Source organism: Heliangelus exortis, chromosome 18 (genome assembly GCF_036169615.1).
Source record: "Heliangelus exortis chromosome 18, bHelExo1.hap1, whole genome shotgun sequence".
Lineage (NCBI taxonomy): Eukaryota > Metazoa > Chordata > Aves > Apodiformes > Trochilidae > Heliangelus > Heliangelus exortis.
The window spans coordinates 2,468,044-2,489,568 of record NC_092439.1 but is presented as its reverse complement, the minus strand read 5'-3'; the positions used below and the strand labels follow the sequence as shown (position 1 = coordinate 2,489,568).

The following is a 21,525-nucleotide window of genomic DNA, read 5'->3' as shown; positions in this document are numbered from 1 at the left end:
TGTATCTAGACATTCAGAGATCTTAGTTTATGGATATGTTCCCTAAGTACTGTATAAATTTAAAATTCTCCACCCACAAGAAGCAGTTATCAATAAACAAGTTGAAACAAAAACTGAAGGAAAAAAACTTTTAAAAGCAAGCTCTTCATGAGCCACATAAACTTCTAATTAATAAAGCCAAATTTAATATTTTAAAATACTGATTTTGAAACTGTAATGATACCTATTTTCCACAGTGATGATTAAAACTATGATCAAAAAAACTGCATTGGGAATTTAATATATTTTATTTCAATGTTTTCTTTTTAGAGTATTTTAAAACCTTAGTTTTAATTCACCAGGTAAATATTTTGGTTGTTTTTAATAGGAAAGGGCTAACTACATATTACCCAGACTTAATATTTTAAGTACTGCTTCCAAAAGATTGCTGCCACAACTAACTGGTAGCTTACACGTTGTTGTAACTTACTCGTTCAACTATTCTTGAATACCTACAAGTCACAAAAGAAAAAGAAGGCACCTTCCCCCTTCCCAGTATCCCACAAAATCCAGAAAGTAGTTTTACTACTGAGAACACACCCCCTCCAGACATACAACTTGAAGTTGGATGCTCTCTCTCTGTGTTAGGCTACTACTGCAAGAAGAAAGTCAGTGGCACAGATGAAGCACAATTTAGGTGTTAGTAATTTGTGCTCTGTAACTGCAGTAAAATGATAATACTGCCCAGGCCAGCCTGCTGGGAACCTAAAGATTTTATGACCAATCTCTTTTGAAACAAACACCATTATTTTCTATCCTGAATACACAATGAACAGACTCTGCCCTTCCCTTCTCCTGTCCTCCCAATGAATCAGAACTCTGCTCAAAAGACAACCCACAAAACCAGGCCAAAAGAACCACCAAAGTCATTACTTCACCTTAGTGCCTCCCTCACCTGTGACCCAGAAAACTGAATTTTTGATTGACAGATGATTCTACAAGAACACTTATAAAGATTTTTTTAAATGCTGCCAAAAGATATTTTTCACAAAAACACCAGTAGCAATGAGGTTTATGCTGTCTTATTCTCTGAATGGAGAATGGAAAACATTGCCAGCTGGAAACTCTGTTACTGACCTGAAAGGAGGTCAGGAAAGAGCTGAAAAATAAAGACTGGAAAATAACCCGATTTTGTCCTGTTCAATGTTAAAAAGCCAAAGCTTCCCTGTTGAGAGAAGACCCTGCCTAGAGCCTTGCTTTCCTTGCTGTGACACTGGACTTTGTCGAGGAGCAGGACTTAGACTGTTTTACCAGCTACCACCTGGGGGCTCACAGAGGTTTGAGACTCTTCCTTGGGCTAGACACCATGAAAAGGTGTAAATGACAGTCCCTGCTCAGCAGAGCTTACAATCTAAGAAAGCAAAATGACACACAGGAGTATGGAAAAATACAGCTAAACACAAACAAACTTCGTATACATGGAGATACATTTACATTGATAAAACCTATTGAAAGAGCACCACTATTTTCTACCTGCCCCTCTGCCTAGCCATCAATACTTAGATTTTTGCTTAATAGGGATCACAGGGGAAAATGGGTCTTTAGGAGAGATTTTGAGGAGAAGGTAGTGGCCTTCTGAATCAGTTCAGGGAGGGCACTCCATGCATAGGGGACAGCGTGGGAGATGTTATATTGAAAACTTAAAATTGTGCAGAGCAGCATTTCTCCAGGTTAAAAGTTCAAGTGTTGTGTGCAAGATCCCTATTTCCTGAGACAGAGACAGTGTGGTTATGGGAGGAACATTTGGCCATTAAAAAGACAAGTGAAATCACTAACATAGGACTACACTGAGGGTATGTTATTGGCCACATAGTCTCTGTGGCTGCCAGTTAGCACAGTAACTGTGAGGAGATGATATGGAGGGGTTTGGAAAAGAGTTGGATACAAAGAAGGAAAAAAAGGCAAGATGAAGGAAAGGAGACAAAAGGAAGAAATGTGGGGAATATTTTCAAATGTAGTCTTCTGTTTGAGTTCTTAGTGTGTTTGCAATTTATTAACTAAATAACTAAAAAACATATAGAATAATTAATGTACATTTGACACCATAAAATAAACTGGACCATATGCCAACATTTACATTATGTTATTATCCTTCACTATGGAAAGGTGAGAAACAGGTTAAACAAGAGACAAAATGCTTCCCCTTACCCTTCTTCTTCCGTACCGAAGCTTGGAAATAGAAAGGGAATGAACTGTGAATCAATTCTGAAGGTAATTCTTAAATGCTAAATCCTCATCTGTCATTTTGAGCATAAACATTTTTCTGCCATCTAAGAAGTCAGTCTCTCCCTTCTAGTCTCTACCATGCAGTATCTATCAAACCACAGCAGATCAACAGCTTGGCAGAAGCACAGTTTATACCAGGGCTTCTTTCTACCTTCAGTGTAAAAAATTTCTCCCCTGCAGATCTAAGAGATACAGGTACAATTTTATTTTTTTTTCTACCTAATTTTTTTTTAAAGCAGTAGTTGGGGCAACTTACTGATAACAGGCCTTTCAACCTAGGATAGTTGGGCATTTTCCCATCTTTGCAGAATGAAGTGGAAAGGAATCAATAGCACCCATTTTCTGCCCTTCCTCATTAGAAAGAGGACTGAGATGGTCTACTCAGTATTACAGAGAAAGGAGTAGATAAAAACATGTCAATAAAAACCCATAAGTGGAGTTCAGAGCCAGGCAAAGGAAGTGACTGTCAAGACTGCAAGATGTAGAAATTATTTTTTTTTTAAATTACACCGTTTGACTTAACTAGGAGAAATTACAAAAAAATATTCTCTATGGGGAAAAAAAGGGGGATTTCTAGCTCTCTTTTACTTCTATTACATAACAAGGGACATTCAATAAAATTAAAGGCATCACATTTAAAACCAATAAAAAGGAAATACATCTGTACACAGCACATAATTAGCCTGTGGAATTCTTTGCCACGAGACATTATTGAGACCATGAGCTTTTTCAGCTAAGAAAAAAATTACACGTATATATTGATGAGAACATCCACAGTGTTCATTTATAGATACTTTCTATTTAGTTTGTACATATGTGTAACCAATGCTTATTCATTAGTTTAATGGATAGAAAAATGTGGGTGTTCTCATAGTTCATGCAGATGTCCAAGATATACACATATACAGATATATAAATTATATATAAATACACACATACAATCTGTGGTTTATGTCAGCAGACAAATTTTAAGTGATGATGGTGAGAACATTTTCTTTTTGGAAGATTGTTTGTTTAATGTGCAATTTAAGGATTACTGCTCCTCCTGAGAATAACCCTTTTAAAGGATAAATATTAAAATAGGTAGACCACAGATGTTATTTATAACAGCAGTCATACTGTTTGCTAGGGTGGCAAATGTTCAGCGTATCAGGGAACTGGTATTTACAGTCTTGTTTAGGAAGAAGACAAATTTCTGCCATGCTCTACTATTATTACAACTTTATTAGGGGACATAGACTTCTGGAACAGGCTTCAGGACTGTTCTTCAGAAGAGTAAAGCCACTGTAATATGGGTAAAGATACGGAAGGGAAATGTGCTTAAAGATTTACATATGTCCCGTGGCTGCTAGTCACAAGATTTGGTTTCTACCAGCCCATGAGAAGCAGATCAAGTACTGTAGCATGAATAGGTGGGTGACAAAGCTAAAACATTATGGACTTCACTACTGATAAGCCACTTTCCCCTAGAAAAGAGTGCTTCTGGTTTCTGCTTTAAGAGCAGTATCAACTATGTGAGATTGAAAAGAAGAGAAACAAGAATACCCTCAGTTTGAAACTGATTTGCAAAAGGGGATAATGAAAGAAGGAAAATATTTCTGTCCCCTTGGGAACATTTGTTGATAAGCCAGTCAAGTTTTACAGTCCCCTAGAGCTCCATGAAAGTAAAAGGAATCAAAACACCCAAATCAAGAAAGTGGCTCCGGAAAGAATAGTTACATTTTAATTCCGGAAGAAAAATTACGGAGCATTCACAAACTGCTGAAAACTTTAGTTAGGCTCCTAGACTTCCTGGCATGAAAAATCATATTTTCTGACACCAGTTAGAGCTAAATAATCAAGCTGTTTCATTTTGGTCTTCATTTGGTTGTTATACCATGGAGAAGACTGTAATCCCTTCAGCACCCTTTTGTTGGTCAGAACTCCCACTGAAGCTACGTGACTTCACACACTAGAGAAAGAATGGGGTCCATCTGCCCCAGAAAACATTGACTTCCTTGGAAAAAAAGTGGTCACAAGGCTTTGATTCCTTCCAGTTGGCCTTCATATGAGTCCATGCCAGGAAAAAAAATAAATTATAAAATGTAAGTATTTAAATCAATGTAGGATTACATGGGAAAATGGTTTTATTATATGATAGACTATTAGTCTGCAATGAGGGATGTCGTTTGTTTTTATACCCAATTATCACTTGCTAAACACACTGTTCTATTATAATAGCTGTATTTAAATATGCACAGGGCTTCTCTCTGTACATATGAACCATTCATAACATATTTATTGGTCTAGCTGCAGAAATCCTATTTTTTAATGACCTAACATTAAAACCAGGAATAAAAGAACTATTAATCTTCCTCATTTCTATAAAATAAATCAGAATTCCCAAAGAACTATGCATACCTAGAAGATGGATGATCACAGGAATCTACAACCACGTTTCTTACAATTAGCAAATAAAAGATTGAATGCTCAACACTTTTTATTAGTGAGAAGAATTAAGTTTATATCATGCACAGAAGTCAAAGTGATATCATAATATGCACTTTTTCAGATCAGAGTCTAATGAAAACGAGCTGAAGTTGAAGCTGCTTTAACACTGTCAGCTTTTTAACAACAGCTTCTGGCAGCTTACCTTTATCCACTAATGAGAGGCCACAGAAATTTAAAATAAAACAATATTAGATGAACTGAAATCTTAGAAAGCAAAGCTAACAAACTATGATACGGCATTACTTTTCAGTAGATGTGCCCAACTTTGATGATGCATAAAATGTCTCAACATTCTCTTGCGTAGCAGTAAAGGCACAAGTTTAAAGAAAAATTATTCATGCAAATCATGCACAATGGAACTCTCCAAAGATGCAGCATTCTTAAAGATCTTTTCTGTTCTATATACTGTACGTAGTGCAGTTCCTTTTAGTCACTTTAACATACATACATATATATGCATATTTTTACACTTCTATTATGCCAGCATGCTTGTCAAAAAACACTTTCTTACCAAGCTCTTCAAGCTCTGAGGTCATTGACTTAGACCGCAAGGTCAGTGCAGTGGTTGGAGCTCGCTTGGGAGGTGGTGGGGCTTTGCATGAAACAGAAGGATACAGAGTGTAAGTAAATACACAGCTCTCCAACTCACAGAAACAACTTAACATTTATTTACAAGAATATGCCACATTAAGGAAGGTTCTATTAAAACACACATGCGGAGGAAAAAAACCCTGAGCTGCTTTTCATCTACAGAATTTTGATACCGTTCCTACTTTCAGTGTAGGTGGTTTGACACATCAGCAAGCTTTTATGTAACAGGATACACAGAAACATTTAAAGCTAAATAACTGCACTTTTCAGGAGGAAAAAGAATTCCTAGAGCAAGTGCCTCACAGCAGTTGTGCCCCTCCTTCTAAGAAATGTACAGAGCTTAAGATCTCCTAGAGACCAGGCAATCGCTGCCAGGCTGATTTCATCTTTGAAGAAGCTGTCAAATCTGAGAAATTCAAGAAAGATATAAATGGGTATGGTGAGACTAGGGAAAACAGGTGATCCTTAGAATAAATATGATCTGAAATAATCAGGGTGATCATCTACCACAGCAACTGAAGTCTTTCAGGTGTTTCGATATCCTGATAAGCAATGTTTCTGGCAGTCAGGAAGGAGAATAACATCAGAAAAGGCTGTGCCAGTGTTGGTAGGAAAGTTGGAGATTTCCAGTAAACAGAAATGGCTCTGGCATACCAGGAAAAATTAAGGACTATTTTAAGTGTTTTGGTGAATTCTATACATCAGGCTACATCATTTTGACAAAAGTTACCTTCTTACAGAGGCTTGAATGACAGTGTGTACCAAAAACAAAGCTCAGGTTCAGTGTCAGATATCAGGATGCATAAGTAATGCACATCTTGAGCAGCCTGAGGTCTGCCCTTTCCCAACAAGAGAAGTGCCAACAGATCTCTGAGGGAAACAGCCCAAAGCACCAGATTGTTGAATGATGCTGGATATCTGACACTGGCCTCACCAAAAAGGAGGTGGATGGCATGAAAATCCTTCCACACAACTCCCAAAGTACAACAGCAATTGCCAGGTGACACAAAAAGCTCCCAATTTGCATCATAGAAGGACAAGATTCAAAAGAGATTGCTTTTTGCAAATGACACCTTCTTAGTAGAAGGCTCTGGAAAGATGACAAAGATCTGGGTTTGCTTTTATGGAAACAACTTCTCTTTGGGTTGTGTATAACAGCACTTCTCTTTGAGGCCATTATGACCCATCCCAAATGGCAGAGGTGAAAATTTTGTTTAGTATGATTTTTTAAAGCAGATGTCAAGAACACTCACAGTGCAGACCAAGTCTTACTCCTGGCCAAAGAAGGAGCTGCCAGCTTCTAACACACTCTGGTGTTGAAGAGTGGGGCAGCTGAGGGTGACAAGTCAAGAAACTGGTGGAGGGAATAGGAATTTCCAAAACTGTAATGCTGTTGTACTGCACACTAGTCAGCAGAAGCAATCTTTTCTGATTAATAGTAATTAGGAGGGTGTCCTGACTTATTATAAGATATATACCTTATAAGATATATAAGATTTAATGTCCATTTAAATTAATATTAAAACCTCTCAATACCCAGGCAGAAAGAAAATTGTCCTGCCAAATCTTTGTGGCACATGATGCTATATTAACCTCTCTTGGAGTAGCTGCTTCTTGCTAGCAGCCAACTGGCAGAAAAAGAAACTGTGTGTATTTTCTGCTTATGGGAGGAAGAAGGATTTTCCCTGGCTGGAACAACCCCACTACTTAGAACTAATCTTGAGGAATTTACACATGAAAATGTACTTTTTTCCTAACAGAACTTCAGTCTAAAAACATTGCTTACTCTTAAGATACGTTTTGTGCAAAACTGTAACTTCTCACTGATTTAAACAGGAGTCAAACTAAACTCATCTCAAGTACATTTGGAATTAATTAATAAAAGATAACCTGTGCTTAACCTGTTCTTTGTGCTTTTTCTCTCTCACTACTGCAAGAAATTTTACTACAAGAATTGCAAACATATAAATACATAAAATTCTATAAAGATGAAATTTCATGGAAAGCATGACAAGAGAATATTACACTTCTTTTGTCACATATTAATGCATAAGACAACAGAATGAAATTCTAAACTGAGAGGGGAATTTCAAACTTTAAAAATGAAATCTGTGAATTAGAATTTATAAAGCAGGAATTTTGTGTACATTCTCTCTTTCTGTAGAGCAAGACCAAACCACTCCATGAAGAAAAGAGAAATGTGTACCTTTCTTTCTAGCTGTGTCATCTGGATCAAGATTCCTGGTTACTGTGACAACCTTAAGAACTAGGTGATTGCCCCCTTGTCGAATCATGTTCACCACCTGTCTGTGGCCAACTTTCACTACATTCTCATTATTAACCTGCAAAAAAAGAAAACAGTCTTTTAGATCAAAATGCAAAAAATGTGTTATTTCAGCTTTGAAAACAGAAGGTGGAAAAGAATAAGAAGATATAGAATTTCTAATTACTGTCTCTTAATAAAAAAAACATATTTAAGAAACAGCATATAGCTAACATGGTAGCAGGAAAATAAAGCTAGCTCTTCATGAAATATGTAACTAATTTACTCATAATTACCAGGGTTTTTTTATAAAAAGCTAGTGAGTTCAACCAAATCTTTCCCTTTAGGTATTTTATTTCCAACAATTAGTGTGCTACAACTCCACACTTCATACACTAAAAATATTTCTTAAACGATACTCGTTTTTCATGACTGCATTAGCCACAAACAATTACATGCACTTTATGCTAGCATAATCAATGAGATATTTTCTGTTCAGTTCATCCAGAAACTAAGATTTTCTCTCCTGAAATAAATTCTCACATTCAGGAGATGTTCTCTTATTATATACAGTCTGCTCACTCCCCAGCATCTGGTCTGATGTCCTGGAAGCAAAGGCAACAGAGCCATAGCAGTCCAAAGGAGTCTTTGTGGAAAAAAAGGAGTTACCTGTATGACCACTTATTACAGCCAAACCAATCACATGTTAAGCTGCACTGCAACATTAAACTTTAAAATGTATACTCTGGGTAATTCCTAGTGCTCTATCATAGTTTTTGCTCTATACATCTTCCCATAGTATTATTAATAGAGACAGAAGACATTGTAGGCATAAAAACTGTAAATAGGCAGGGATAATTGTAATTTATTTCTTCATTCAATCTGGACAAAGTCACTGAAAGTTATCTGAAAGCTGAATGATAGCAGCATAGAAGACAGAAATGCTGCATGTGCAATCTGAAGATAAAAGAGAAGAATGGAATCAGTAGAGAAAAGATTCTGCCAGAATACATGCTGGGAATTTGATTTCTATCCAAAATACAACTGACTCAGTCATATTTCACTGAGATCACTCAGTGCCTTCCAAAATGAACAGTCATTTTTAAAGTAAGTGTTTTTAGCCTCCTCTATTTATTCTGAACAGGTTGGGCATCTCACCCAAAAGAATTTACAGTTTAGAGCAAAACCTCTCATTAAATATTATTGCCACTTAGCAGAACAAGAAGCACAACAAGAGCTACTCCAACTTGAAACCGTTTTTCATTATGATGAAATAGCATCTTGGGAATCCATATTTTTAATACACTGCTGCAGTCAGAAGTCTCAAAATATGATCCATGTCCTCTGTCTGTAAGCCTGAGATGCTTTTTGAGACACTTTTTTAGTTTCATATGCAGCAATGTAGGTGTAACACATGCTGAACATCCAGACCTGTTGAGCAGGCAAATATGAAGTTCTTGCATTCTGTAGGTGGAGGATATAAAAGAATATCTATTTAAACAGGAGTGCTGCTGGTTTATTTTACACCTTATTAGCATCTGGTATTTAATTCCAAGACATGGTATGCAAGGAGCTGGGCCAATGGCATTTAAGTTTCATCTGTTTAAAAGATTTCAGCAAAATTATCTAATACTACCAAATTCCTTCCAATATTAAACTCTCAACCAGGCTATTGTTTTCCATAGCAAAAAAGTTCATGCAATTAAGAACTACAGAATGCATCTCCTCTATCTTTACTGGAACTAAATTCAAAGGTTGGAATCCAGTATAAATTGCAGGATAACCCCTAATGCTGATGAGACACTTCCAAATAAATCAAAACTTAATATTAATCAAACACATGTACACTTCATTAGTGTAGAGTGATAAATGTGTAAAATGATAAACAGCTTATGCAGACCACCATCTGTTCACATTGTTGTGTGCAATGATATTTCACATTTACAGCAAGAGCAAATACATACAACACATTTTTTAAAGCTCTCTCAGAAACAGAACCCATAAATGAGTGCTTACAGCAGCTTTGTTTAAAAGGCACAGTTTTAAAAGCTGGTACCAAAAAGAATTCCATTACAAAAATAAAAAACATTGATAGGAGATCTGAAGATTATTTAACTCAAAGAGTTGATAGAAATACTTGGTAATGAAAATCATGAAATGACAGCAGAGCTGTACCTTATCTTCACTATCTTTAGCACCACAGTGGGTAAAACTGTAGCATGATTACAGAGCAATAAGATCACAATTGCCAATAGCTTGTAATGAAATGGGATTTCAGAGACAGATTCTCTCATTTCTTGAGTATTTTATATATAAACCAAATGACTGTACAAAATGGTCATTAAACAGTAAGACACCAGAGTTGCAGCAGGTTTGTTTGGTAATTTTTGTCTGGTATTACTCAGCAGAACTTCTTCAGGTGTGAATAATTTGATGAGACTGTACTTCTGCTTCCACCCCAAGCTTTGGCGGGGGGGGCATGACTACTCCCTCTCACCTAGGATTCAGAAACAAGCTGAAGAAGGTACATTTGTATCACCAGTAAATTATTTCACCTCTGCCAATTCATTTAATAATCACACCTGTACTTGCTATTAAATGCAATCACATTCTTTGAAACATTAAAAAAATATTTTTGCTTTTAGTGGCAAAGAGTTCAGAAGGATGTTCTATAAATTGAAAATAGCAAACCTGAGCTGCAGGCACAATTTGTACCTTTTCCCCTTCTTCAACCCAACCTGTCAGCATATTTTCTAAGACCTTTTACTGCAAAACCTTATGTTCTTTTTTTTTCCTCTGACTCTTTTCCAAAACTTTGCTGCACTGAACTTCTTTGCCCATGTTCATCATAAATAGGTGAAAACAGATTACAGAAACAGGTATGTGCTGTGCCTCGTTCTGGGCTACATCAATGGGTACTGGTCATCCAACAAGCCACTTGCTGGGCAAATTGTCCCTTGGGACAGCCAACAATTTCAATATCCCTCCTCTATGTATTCCCAAGCCTCTGGAAAAGCAACAAAACTTTATAACCCTGAAATTCATACTTGATTACCACTTTGTTCCAACTGGGCAGTGGGGTAGAAGTTTATTTGAGAGAATCTGAGGAATAATTTATGAATTAATATTACTTTATACATCAAATGTCTTTTAAAAAATAGCCTAAACTGGAAGCTTGAGCTACCTCAGACTGATTTTACTTTTCAGGTATGCATGAAACATTCTTGAAGTGTTTAAAAGGAACAACACTACTGTGAATATCAAAACTTTTCAACTGTACATCTCAGTGTTTTTTTCACTTGTTCTAATCCATGTACAGTTTTTTTAGAGCAGGACATTACAAGACAGGAAACAAAGGACTTAAAAGCAAGCTGGAGACAGCTAAGAAAAATTCAGAGTAGACAGTTTCCCCAGACTAAATAATTTGCTAGTGGTGTGCAATGCATTGTATGTCAATGTCTTAAGAGAATTCTCAGCCACATGGCTTCTACCACATGAACCTCATGTAAAATAGCCCTGTGTGAACCACTAGACAAAGAACTGACAGTTATAAATCTCACTATTGTTAACACCCAGGTCCACCCCTCTGACTTTATCTCACTGAGCATTTATACATAGCAGCATCTAAAACAGAACCCAATAAAAATCATGAAACTTTACTCGAGAATAATAAACGATGTGGTCTCCAAGAGCAAAATATCCATCAAGCAATCAATTGGTTGTTTTTTTGCCTGTGTGAAATATTCCTTACATGAAAGAGCCTTCCATACAAAGGAGGATATATGAACACCCACGACATCAATAAATTGCTCTTGAACTTTACAAAGAAAAAGATGTTCCTGTTCAGACAGCCTTATAGCCCTGATAACATCAGAGACAAGGACACAGAGAATGACAACAGCTTATGAAGTGGAAGGTTAGAAAAGGATAGGGTAGGGTTGAAAACGGTTTAGAGTGAAGATGAATGGAAGGCAGTAAAGTCATTTGATGGGTGAATTCAAGAGATGCACTTTAGCTGGAAAAAGGTACAAAGGCAGGAGCAAAGGACAAAGGCAGAAGAAGTATTTAACATGAGATGATTGCCAGGAGCACAAAGGACAGCAAATGACTGCCACCAGCACAGGACAAGCAGGGAGATTCTCTCCTTCTCTATTTTCACAAAGGCATTTTAGGTAAACTCAAAGGCACCAAAAGAGCTTAAATAGGATGCAGCAGGAGAGAGGACAACGGCAAGATGGAAGTCAGAGCAACCACACAGATGCTGCCCAGAGGTACAAAACATTGGGAATGATTTGTTCATGTACAGTTACATCCACACACCAGTAAATTCTCACTGAGCTGCCTACAGGAAGATAAAGGAAGATTAGAAGGAGAATTGCCTTGAAATTTGTTTCCTAAAGATTAAATTACCACTCCACCCCTCAAATAAATGTGTACTTCCATATTTTAGAGAAAATGAAGGAATGTATTATACTTTCTGGTACTTCATCCCCACATAAGCTACAGTTGGGTGAGTCTCCATTCTTTTGCCACACCCCACCACCTGGCAAAACTTGATTACAGGCTTTACACTGTAAATACATGCATTTAGTTTACTTCCATGGGCACATTTAGGACAGGAAAAAACAAATTATCATTATATAAAAATGTGGATTTTTAAAAAATGACTTAGTTAATGAGTGTCCTAGAGATTCCTGGGTAGATTTTATACCCATTGGGACAGGCTGCATAAAGGCAATTTTTTTTCCTGGAATGCATAACTACGCAATGGTTTGAAAAATAAATAAAATAATATATAAAATAAAATAAACCAAACCAAAATAAAATAAAATATAATCTGCACATTGTAGGATAGCAGATGCATGAGCTGGAACATATTCACCAGAGCAGCCTTCCCGTAGGAAGGTGCAAAAGAAAAAAAACACTACCAGAGAAAGAGACCTTTGCAGAGCTTGTTCTATTAATAAACCCCTCCCCTTAATTTCTTCAATGCATCATACTAATCCTCCTATTACCTAAATATTCTCACAGTGAGAAAGGTAGTCAATAATTTTCCACAGTAAACAAGTACAGAAAACTCAGTAATTCCGGCTCAGAAAGCTCCCTGCATTGGTGAAAAAGGGAACAAATTCACCTTGCAGTTATGAACACACATTCTGTCAAAATATGCTGCTCTGAAGCTCTTCCCATCATTGAGCTACTTGAGAAAACAACAAAGCCCCAAATCTGTTACACACATTTACAAACCCCTGACTGCCCACGCTTTCAAAATCCACCATTTTTTGTAAATACACAACATGTGTGAACACAATGACAATTTGTACCTGCAGGAGAACTGGCACACCAGGAGCTTTTGGAGGCTCAAGTGATACTTCTGCATTTCAAGTAGCTACCCAGTTGTGCACATACCACTGTCTAATCCCAAACCAGTATAAATTTCCCATTTGTGAAGTATTCTTGTTCTGTAGACCAGGACGTGAGACAAAGAAAGACACAGTGACCTAGACAATCTTTAGGAAGTTCTTCATTCCCTTGTTATATCCACAGTGCTAACCAGAGGTCAGCTGCAAAGCTGTTTTATTCACTTTTAAGTCATTTATGAAGTCAGCCAACTGGTCATGGTGCCTATGGTTGTGCTGGCCTTAAACTCTTTGTGATGTCAAACTTAGATAATCTCCAAAACTTGCACTCCACAAGCATATTTATTGTCAAAAATCCTATTATTTCCTTTATATTAGACCCCCTAAATTAATTCTAAATACTAATGGGTAAAACCCATGCTTGCCTTCTCTTGTCTGGACTGTAATCCAGCATCAGCAGCAGGCACATAAACAGCATGAAGGTAAAGTCCACCTAGAAAGCTTTCTGTGCAAAGAAAATTTTAACAAATTCTCTTGGCAATGTACTTTTCCCTGAGTATTACAGGAAAGGACTGAACAAATACATTTGTTAATAGAGTTTGGAGATCCAAATGAGGAGGCAATCCAAAAAGCTTCAAATTCAAAACTTGCTTTGGATTTATATGGCATTTTATGTAATTACAAAATGCATTTAACCAGAAACAATGTCAAGATTCATTGTCTCAAAAAGCTGGCACATGAGTTTAATCTGTGTCTTAGATTAAAATAGAAGGTAATAATATAATATATAAATTAGTCCTATAATGAAAATTGATTTATGAATTTGTATCTGTAAACCCAATTATTCACATCTTAATCCAGAGGCTTGTACAAACAAAAGCAGATGGCTACTGCCCATTGGGCCTCAACTATTCATTTATTTGAACAGGTCCTGAAACAGGCATTGAACAGTCTGGAAAATTCCTGACAATTTAATAAGACAAACAGGAACTTAGTTTACATTCTGATATCCAACACAAACATCTCTGATTTTTAGTAGTATTTGACCATATTCCATTTAATCTAATTTAGTGTAAAAAATACTGAAGACACTTCATGTGCTTGGTTGACCTAAAGGGCACTAGTAAAAAAATAATAATAATAAAAAAAAGCTTCACAGAGCCAGGGATACAAGCACACAGAAACTCCAGTTGAAATCTTGAATTAGTTGGTTTTTTTATAATAATCTACCTGCTCATAGATTTTTCCTGGATTGGTGCCCTTAAATGCATGGGAGGCTGTAAAGAAGATCAAACTTGTGAGGAGAGAATTGGATTAGGTGATCTCCAGAAGTGACTTCCCAGCTCAGCAATTCTGTAATTCTCTGGGGTTTCTTCAAAAGAAAAAGTATCCTAAGGGAAGCACCAACAACCTTCCAGAAAAAGAATTAGGTATGAATTATAGACAATGTACCAGATCATTAGGAACATTGCCACAGTACAAATTCCTTGCATAAATTCAAATATTATGATAAACAAACAAGATGCTGTATATTTAAAGAAAAACACCCTGAGGAGATACAATGCCTTGGGGTTTTTTATTTCATCCTGTCCCTGTAAGGGGACATTTATGTAAGGGGAATATTGAGCCTTTTCTCCTGCAGCTCCCATGGCAAGGGAAGGTGTAGTGCCTGATGTTAGCTCCCAGCAAGGGCAGCAGGACAGCCTGAAGGAAAATTTCCCTTCTGAAACCCAGGATCTGCAGGGCTGCTTCAGCCAGGCAGCAGACTTTTCCTTTCATTTCAGGGGCAAAAATCTTTTCTTCTGCAGTATGAGTCTGGGCTCTGCCTGGAGACAGCTGAGCCACGCTGTCGAGGAAGGCTTTAGCCTGCATCTCTTCATCTCCTTGAGAAGCACCAGTACTGCAAATCTTCAGCTGCACTTCAGAACATCTATTTCTGCTAGAAGCATTGGAATGAAGAGGCATCATCCACTCCAGACTCCTTTGTAGTCATGGCAACTGCATCACATATTTTGTTTCTTAACATTTAGCCAAGCATCATCTTGCAACTTAACTTCTTAAGATTCCTTGTCCCTGTCATTCCTGTTAGGCCCGGAACCTCCAAAAAGGACAATTTTCCCTCCTATTTTCCATCTTAGGTGTCTGTATTAATCCTTTCTTCCTGTGCCACATTGCTAACAGCCTAACTAGCTGTTTCCCCCCTATTATCTCCACTCTCCTAACAGAGAGGTGACAGTAACATCCTCAGACAGCTAGGCCTGCTTTGCTTTTTTTAATGTTTCTAACCTCAGTCAAATTAGCTTATAAAGCTCACAGTATGTTCACCTGAGCTACACAGCACTCATGTCAGTGTCTGACCTCTCTTAAGAGAAATACACAACTCATTTTCTCCTAACAACCTGCTAGAGACAAACAGGGAATGGCTGCACTATCCTCTTCCTCAGTCAGCAGCTGAGAGCAGAGATATTCTTGAGTATCAGACTGGAACTTCCACCCAGCCAGTGGAAAATGGCAACAAAATGTTTGATCTTTATGTTCATTAGAAATTGTCATTTTTACCATTTTACACAAGACTCTATTTGTGAATTTTGCTGAAGTGACCATGCAGCTATACATACAGAGACACAGCATAACAAGAAAACAGAACTGGATAATTTAATGGGGCTTATCTTATGCCCACCCTACACATTCAATAATCACCCAGCCTTACTAGAAAAATTAAGCACTAGAAAAATGTATCAAAATGGCTTCTCAATACTATTGTAGTTTGTCCCACTGAAAAACATTGCCAAGTAACACAAACAACAGCATTGTTTCTGCACAGAACTCAATGGTTAAGCTTGGGATCAAAGTTGAGAACCACCACCAGAAGAAAAGCAGCAGAGTTGATGATCCTTGAGGTCCCTTCCAACCTAACATCCTATGATTCCATGAGTTGAAGGTTGTTCCTCTCTTACATATGCCCTGCTTTTAAAGGTGGAACCATGTTACATTAGCATTTTCATCTAAAATTTTGCATTTTGCAAACTTTAAATCTCACCTGAAAGCTGTAAATAACTACTGTTCTTGTGAGAACATTATAGAGAACATTTAAACATCACCCATTCACTTGGACCCATTCCTATTAAAAGTAATTGTCTCCATTAATCAGTACCTGTTACTATTTTGAATCATTTGGCTTAAGTCACATTTCTTAGGAGGCATTCAATTAACTTTATTGCAGCTGATTGAACTGCAGTGTACTGCAATCAATTAAATTACACTTAGGATGAATTTGGCCAGTGGCTCTCAGGTGCAAGAGGTGGCAGCTTTTCATGTCTAACTTCTCTTAGGAAAAATTCAAGGGAATTCTACACATCTGTTTTGCTCTCTCACACATCCACCTGAAAAGGTTTGATTTCCTGGGGGAATTTCAGGACAGTACTACACCTAACAGGTATATATTGATACAAGGCAGTGTGAGGTTGTGACTTAGATGTGCTGAATATTTAAAGGTCTGGGAAGGTCAGCAATGAACAAAAGATGTGGAGCAGTTGTCTGACCAGTTCTCCATTTCTGCACACTCAGAGCAGTTCCAGGTTTGCACCTGGGAACAAGCTTTAGAGGTGCACAGCTTCAGAATCTGGGCACAGTTTGGGTCATAGCTAGGAAATCTTAAGATTTCATTTCCTTTCTCTACCACATCTCCTCATCTCCCCCCATGTCCTGATAATTCAGGAGCCAAATATAATCACAGATGTTGGATCTGACATTCAGGTCGCCTCCTGCCCTACTTTTCTTGGCATTGTGTTGTGCTACTGCTTTTGTCTTCTCAGCAGGGACTTATTATGGAGATCTGAGTTCCATCAGTAGCTGACAGCTCATCCACTTGCCAGTATGTTTGTTTCTTTTAGCCTTAAAATAAACTCCATTAAAAAAATGTATGTTCTAATTTAAAATTAAAATGAAGTTTGAAGTGTAACAGAGAGTATCTTAGCATTCATTTAATGAACATGCCTATTATATGCAATTTGGTCTCACATGCCATTATAACCTATAAATTATGATACACAGCCAGCACCAATAGGGTACCAAAAATAGCAAACTAGAGGTCACCTGTATACCAGTGAAACATCTCTAGCATGTCTGCCCTTCACAGATGAAAGCAAGCATGAAAATCTAAAACTGCTTAACCAGTGCAACAGGAGCTGCTTTCACCTCACTTCTGACATACCCAGAGCCATCCTCCTCAGCAAACTGTTTTTTCACATAAAGAAAGCACATGCAACCTAAGCTGCACATTGAAGCAGTGGTTCTGCAGTGCAAAACCAAGTTTAACAGACTCTTACACCTCCACCCACCCCTCTAGTTGCAGCTCTCTCAGCAGAGTCAGTAATGCTTTGTGAGGCCCTTCTGATAAGCTGAATCCATGGGGTGGGGGAGGACAAGTTGATAATTTGAATCTGGATCCTTCCAGTGCAATGGTTACACACTGCATGGTTTTACAAATCACCATTGTGATCTGGCTGCCAGGCCAGTGATGGGCAGCAGAGTGGGCAGAACAGTTGTCCCTTGAGTTGATAAGATGCAGACAAAGCAACCTTTTGGCAGTCTGGTACCACCATACACCCCTGTTGTATCCCTCAGCTCTTCTGGGACAACTCTTTGCAGGGCAGCATGAAGAACAGGATCCACTTTGGACATTTCTAAGCCAGGCCTATTTCTGGAGCCAGCTCCCTGAGCAGTTTCCCCAACAGCTTCACCTGTGCCACTGAGTGGGTGCATGGGGACAGGAATGAAGAAGAGAGGAAGCTGGAGCCAGCACTGCTCCTACAACTGCATGTGCAATTACACCTGGGAGCAGCACTCATCCCACAAGTTGGCCTTTGAAGTGATTAAATGCTTCAGACCCCACTTAAACAATTCCCAGCTTACCACTTTTTAAAACCAGGAGGCTATGTTCAACCCTAAAAATACAGCCTTTCTAAAAATCAGGAGCACAGTGCTATTATGCAAGCACTGAGAAGACAATAGATCTTTATTTGAATTCTGAATGAAGCACTTGGTAAGTATTTACAATGGGTAGAAGTTAGCAGGCTGATCCCTTCTATTTTTAAAACTGTGCAGATCTACATTAAAGGCTATTAGGCAGAGAATTCTAAAATATATATCAAAAGATAAATACTGCATCAGAATCACACTACAACTCCAACTCAGCCTGAGCCTCACCTTGGGGCCTTTGAGCCTTCTTCAGTGCATCTTTCTTGAAAAGGGGAAAATTAACTAATCCACTGAAACATAAATAACCAACCATCAACCACTAAGGTCCAAGGAATAGAGGTGAAAAGCTCCACCAGATTTTACCAGGTAGCACAACACATCATGAAAACCAACAATGGACAATCCTCTGGCATCTACTCTTGCTGACAAGTGTCAGAATTCACCAGATGGATCCACAAGGATGACAACACAAATCCTACTCCTTGTAGCTTGTAAAAGTGTATTGGAATGCATATCCATAATAATGATGTAAACCAGACATTAACCTCAAATACAGTTGCACAACAGCAACTCAACAAAAACTTAAGAGTAACAAAAGAGAACTTGTGCATTTCTCTTTAGAGAAATGTGTTTATAAGAGCACCTTTCATTAATTTATAGATTTTTTTGTTACCACCTCAAAGAAGCAATGTTCTAATTTACCTACTATCCACACAGAATGATTTTTTTACCATCTCAAGCAAGAGTGCAGATGCAAAAAGTTTCACTGTTAAGAAGGCATGATTTGTTTTGGTGAGTGAACAAGCATCACAGAAGTCTAACAGCAGACTCCTCAGAGCATTTTGTCACAGTGAATAAGAATCACCAACAAACCTTTCATTAAGTTTGATTTTATTTGTAAATAGTTTGAAGTAAAAATCTATTTTTGTATGATCTGATGACTCACGGAGCACGAGGAAGTTTTCTGGCCTTCAGAGCAGCTCCACCCAGCCTACACAGAATGCTGGTCCTGAGGCAAGATCCTTGCAAGCAAAAGGCAGAATCAGTTGAGCAAGGTTTTGCCTTCTGCATGGCTCCAAGTCTGTGGGTGCCCGCAGCAGCAAGATGATGCAGCCTGTCTTTTGGAAACATTTGCTCAACAGTCAAATTCTGTATCAAAACAAGATGGAAACATTTCTTCGGAAATGTTTCTTTTCATCTAGTGGCCAAGAAGAACCCAAACCTGCCCTTCTCTTTCTTTCAACACCTAAAGTTAGCAACAAAATTGCCTGCTTTGCAAGCAGCAGTCAGCTGTGCAATGTGTTGGATGAATCAGTGCTGTTACGCGCTGACATTTTAGGAACACACTGAAGAGCTCCACGACCACGAAGAAATGTAGCAACTCATCAGAAGCGCAGTATTGAAATAAACATGCCACAAACTGAACACAGACACTGAGGAGAGGGAGACAAATGAAGCACAAGTGAAGATAACATAACAGGTTTTTCAATTAGGAAACGGCAGCCTCATTTGTAACAGCAGTAATTTTGTTACCTGCCTTTTGTTGTTTGTGTATTAAATAAAAAAAAAACGAAAATGAAACAAACAACCCAACCAACAAATCCAAAACATTCACAGACAGCAAAAACCAGTAAGCTTGATCCTGTGTGTATCTTTTCAGAATGAGAATTAAGTCTAAAACAAGCCAGAAAAGACCAGAAAAAGAACTTCGGGAATATGTACAACAAGGCAAGAGTAGAAATGGATGATGCTGATGCAGGCTGAAAGGCTGAAATGCTTGGTGCTTCCACACGTAATGAAGAGAAGCCTGGTTGTAAACACCAAATATTTTGAAAATCCCTTATAATTTAAATTTAATTGCTTTCACAGAATCATCAGAGTTGGAAGGGACCTCTAGAGATCATCAAATCCAACCCGTCCACTAAAGCAGGATAAGTATTGTAACTAGGTATTGCAGAGTGGAATTTAAATGCCAACCCTACACAAAAGTTTAAAACTTAGAAGCCCTTTGCAAAGAGCCAGCATTTCCCACAAAGTTCTAATTGCCAAAAGCTGTGTCCAGGTGACTTTTATACTACCTGTGAAAATCAGATGGACAGCCTCAGTGAGACAGGAGCTCCAGTTCCTCAAGTGCTTAGCAACTTGCATGGCACTGCAAAGGACAGAGCCACCCAAGATACTGGGATGACTCCTCTGAACACTTGTGCCAAAGCTTAATCCTAAATCATCACCATCATCAGTGCATGACCACTCAAATGCTCACTCCTGACAGCAATACAGATGGCAGGTTACATGCTGCAGCCCAGCTGCCTTCCTGAGCACTGAACTCCCTGCTGGGCTCCTAAATCCTGTTTGGCCAATACCTGCAAGGGCACTCCTGCCAGAGCCTCTGAAGGACCTGGGAGTCAGCATGGGCTGAGGACCATTTCCAGGAGACATAATGGAGGCACCTGCCTCGCTTTGAAGGCTGATTCTAGTTGTCTGATTGTGCATTGTTCCATGCCAGTGGCCATCCATGCCAGAGAACTTTTAATACTTTAACTGTATGTGGATTTTACAGGCTAGAGAGATTATCAGGGGAAAAAAAATTTACATTTTGCCAAACATGCATCAGATGCCATTAATAGCTACTGGTTTCATTGCACAAGTAGCAATAAGTGTCACTAATGACACGTAGCTCACCTGGCTTTGCAGGGGGATACACTAACATGGAGACAGAACTGTGAGAGAGGAACACTCACCATCCCAAAATACACATTTTAGGTGACTTCAAGGCAGTAAGTGATTCTCTTTGTATGCCACAGTATTTTATCCCAGCCTCTGGTTTTTTGCCTAATTGCACAAACTGCAGGAGCATCTCAAGTGATTTCTCTCCTAATACCTCGACCTAAATAATTTTTGTCCCAGATACTGACACTGCCAAATCAGTCTAGTGGTAGAGAAAAAATTTCAATGTACTCTAAAACTCTTTCTATTGATTGTCTGGTGGTTTGGTTGGTTGGTTTTTTTTGTTTTTTTCGACTACAAGGATGACAGCCATAAAAGATGTGATTTAGATCCCAAAGATTAACCATGGTAACATGAAAACTTTGGTTCTAGGAAACTTGCTGTAAAAAGTACCCTTAATGTGGGCCACTCACTCATGTGCACCCCAAATCCTGCTGAAGCAGCACTGGTGGCATTGCTCCAGTCTCAGGCAGAATGTCTTCTGCCACGTGGTTTCCTTATCACATGTTTGTTCTAATAGCATCTTCCTGCTGAATGCAAGGAATTCCTGATGTAAAGCTCCTGAGAGTTTCTGAAATATTCTGAAAAATATTTTTAGACATTCTAAATATGAGCTTTTGGAAATAGCTAAGTGATCAGTAGTTAATAATATAGTTTCTTTTGCACACACACAAACACATATATATATATAATGTATGCTTACCAGTAAGAATCCATTTCTAACTAAAGAAGCAAAATTCAGTCTGGAGAAAAACGTAAGTGTGCATTTGACAAGGTATAGATCTGCTATAAATAACTCCAATAATAGGCATGGGAGCAGTAAAAACTGATGTTCTGAGGCAGCAATTT

At 38.1% G+C, this 21,525-nt stretch overlaps 1 protein-coding gene across 3 annotated transcripts in view; it reads right to left on the bottom strand.

Moving 5' to 3' along the window:
* Positions 1-21,525, bottom strand: part of SHANK2 (SH3 and multiple ankyrin repeat domains 2) — a 279,149-nt gene that overhangs the window by 32,885 nt on the left and 224,739 nt on the right. For 2 of the 3 annotated variants that reach the window (XM_071762127.1, XM_071762126.1), the window contains 2 exons: positions 7,553-7,688; positions 5,267-5,347 (listed from right to left, as the gene is read on the bottom strand). In XM_071762127.1, the coding sequence (XP_071618228.1) occupies positions 5,267-5,347; positions 7,553-7,688 (217 nt within the window). Of the gene's footprint in view, positions 1-2,187; positions 2,209-4,897; positions 4,907-5,266; positions 5,348-7,552; positions 7,689-21,525 lie in introns of all 3 variants that reach the window. The other variant, XM_071762128.1, reaches the window with a different exon arrangement.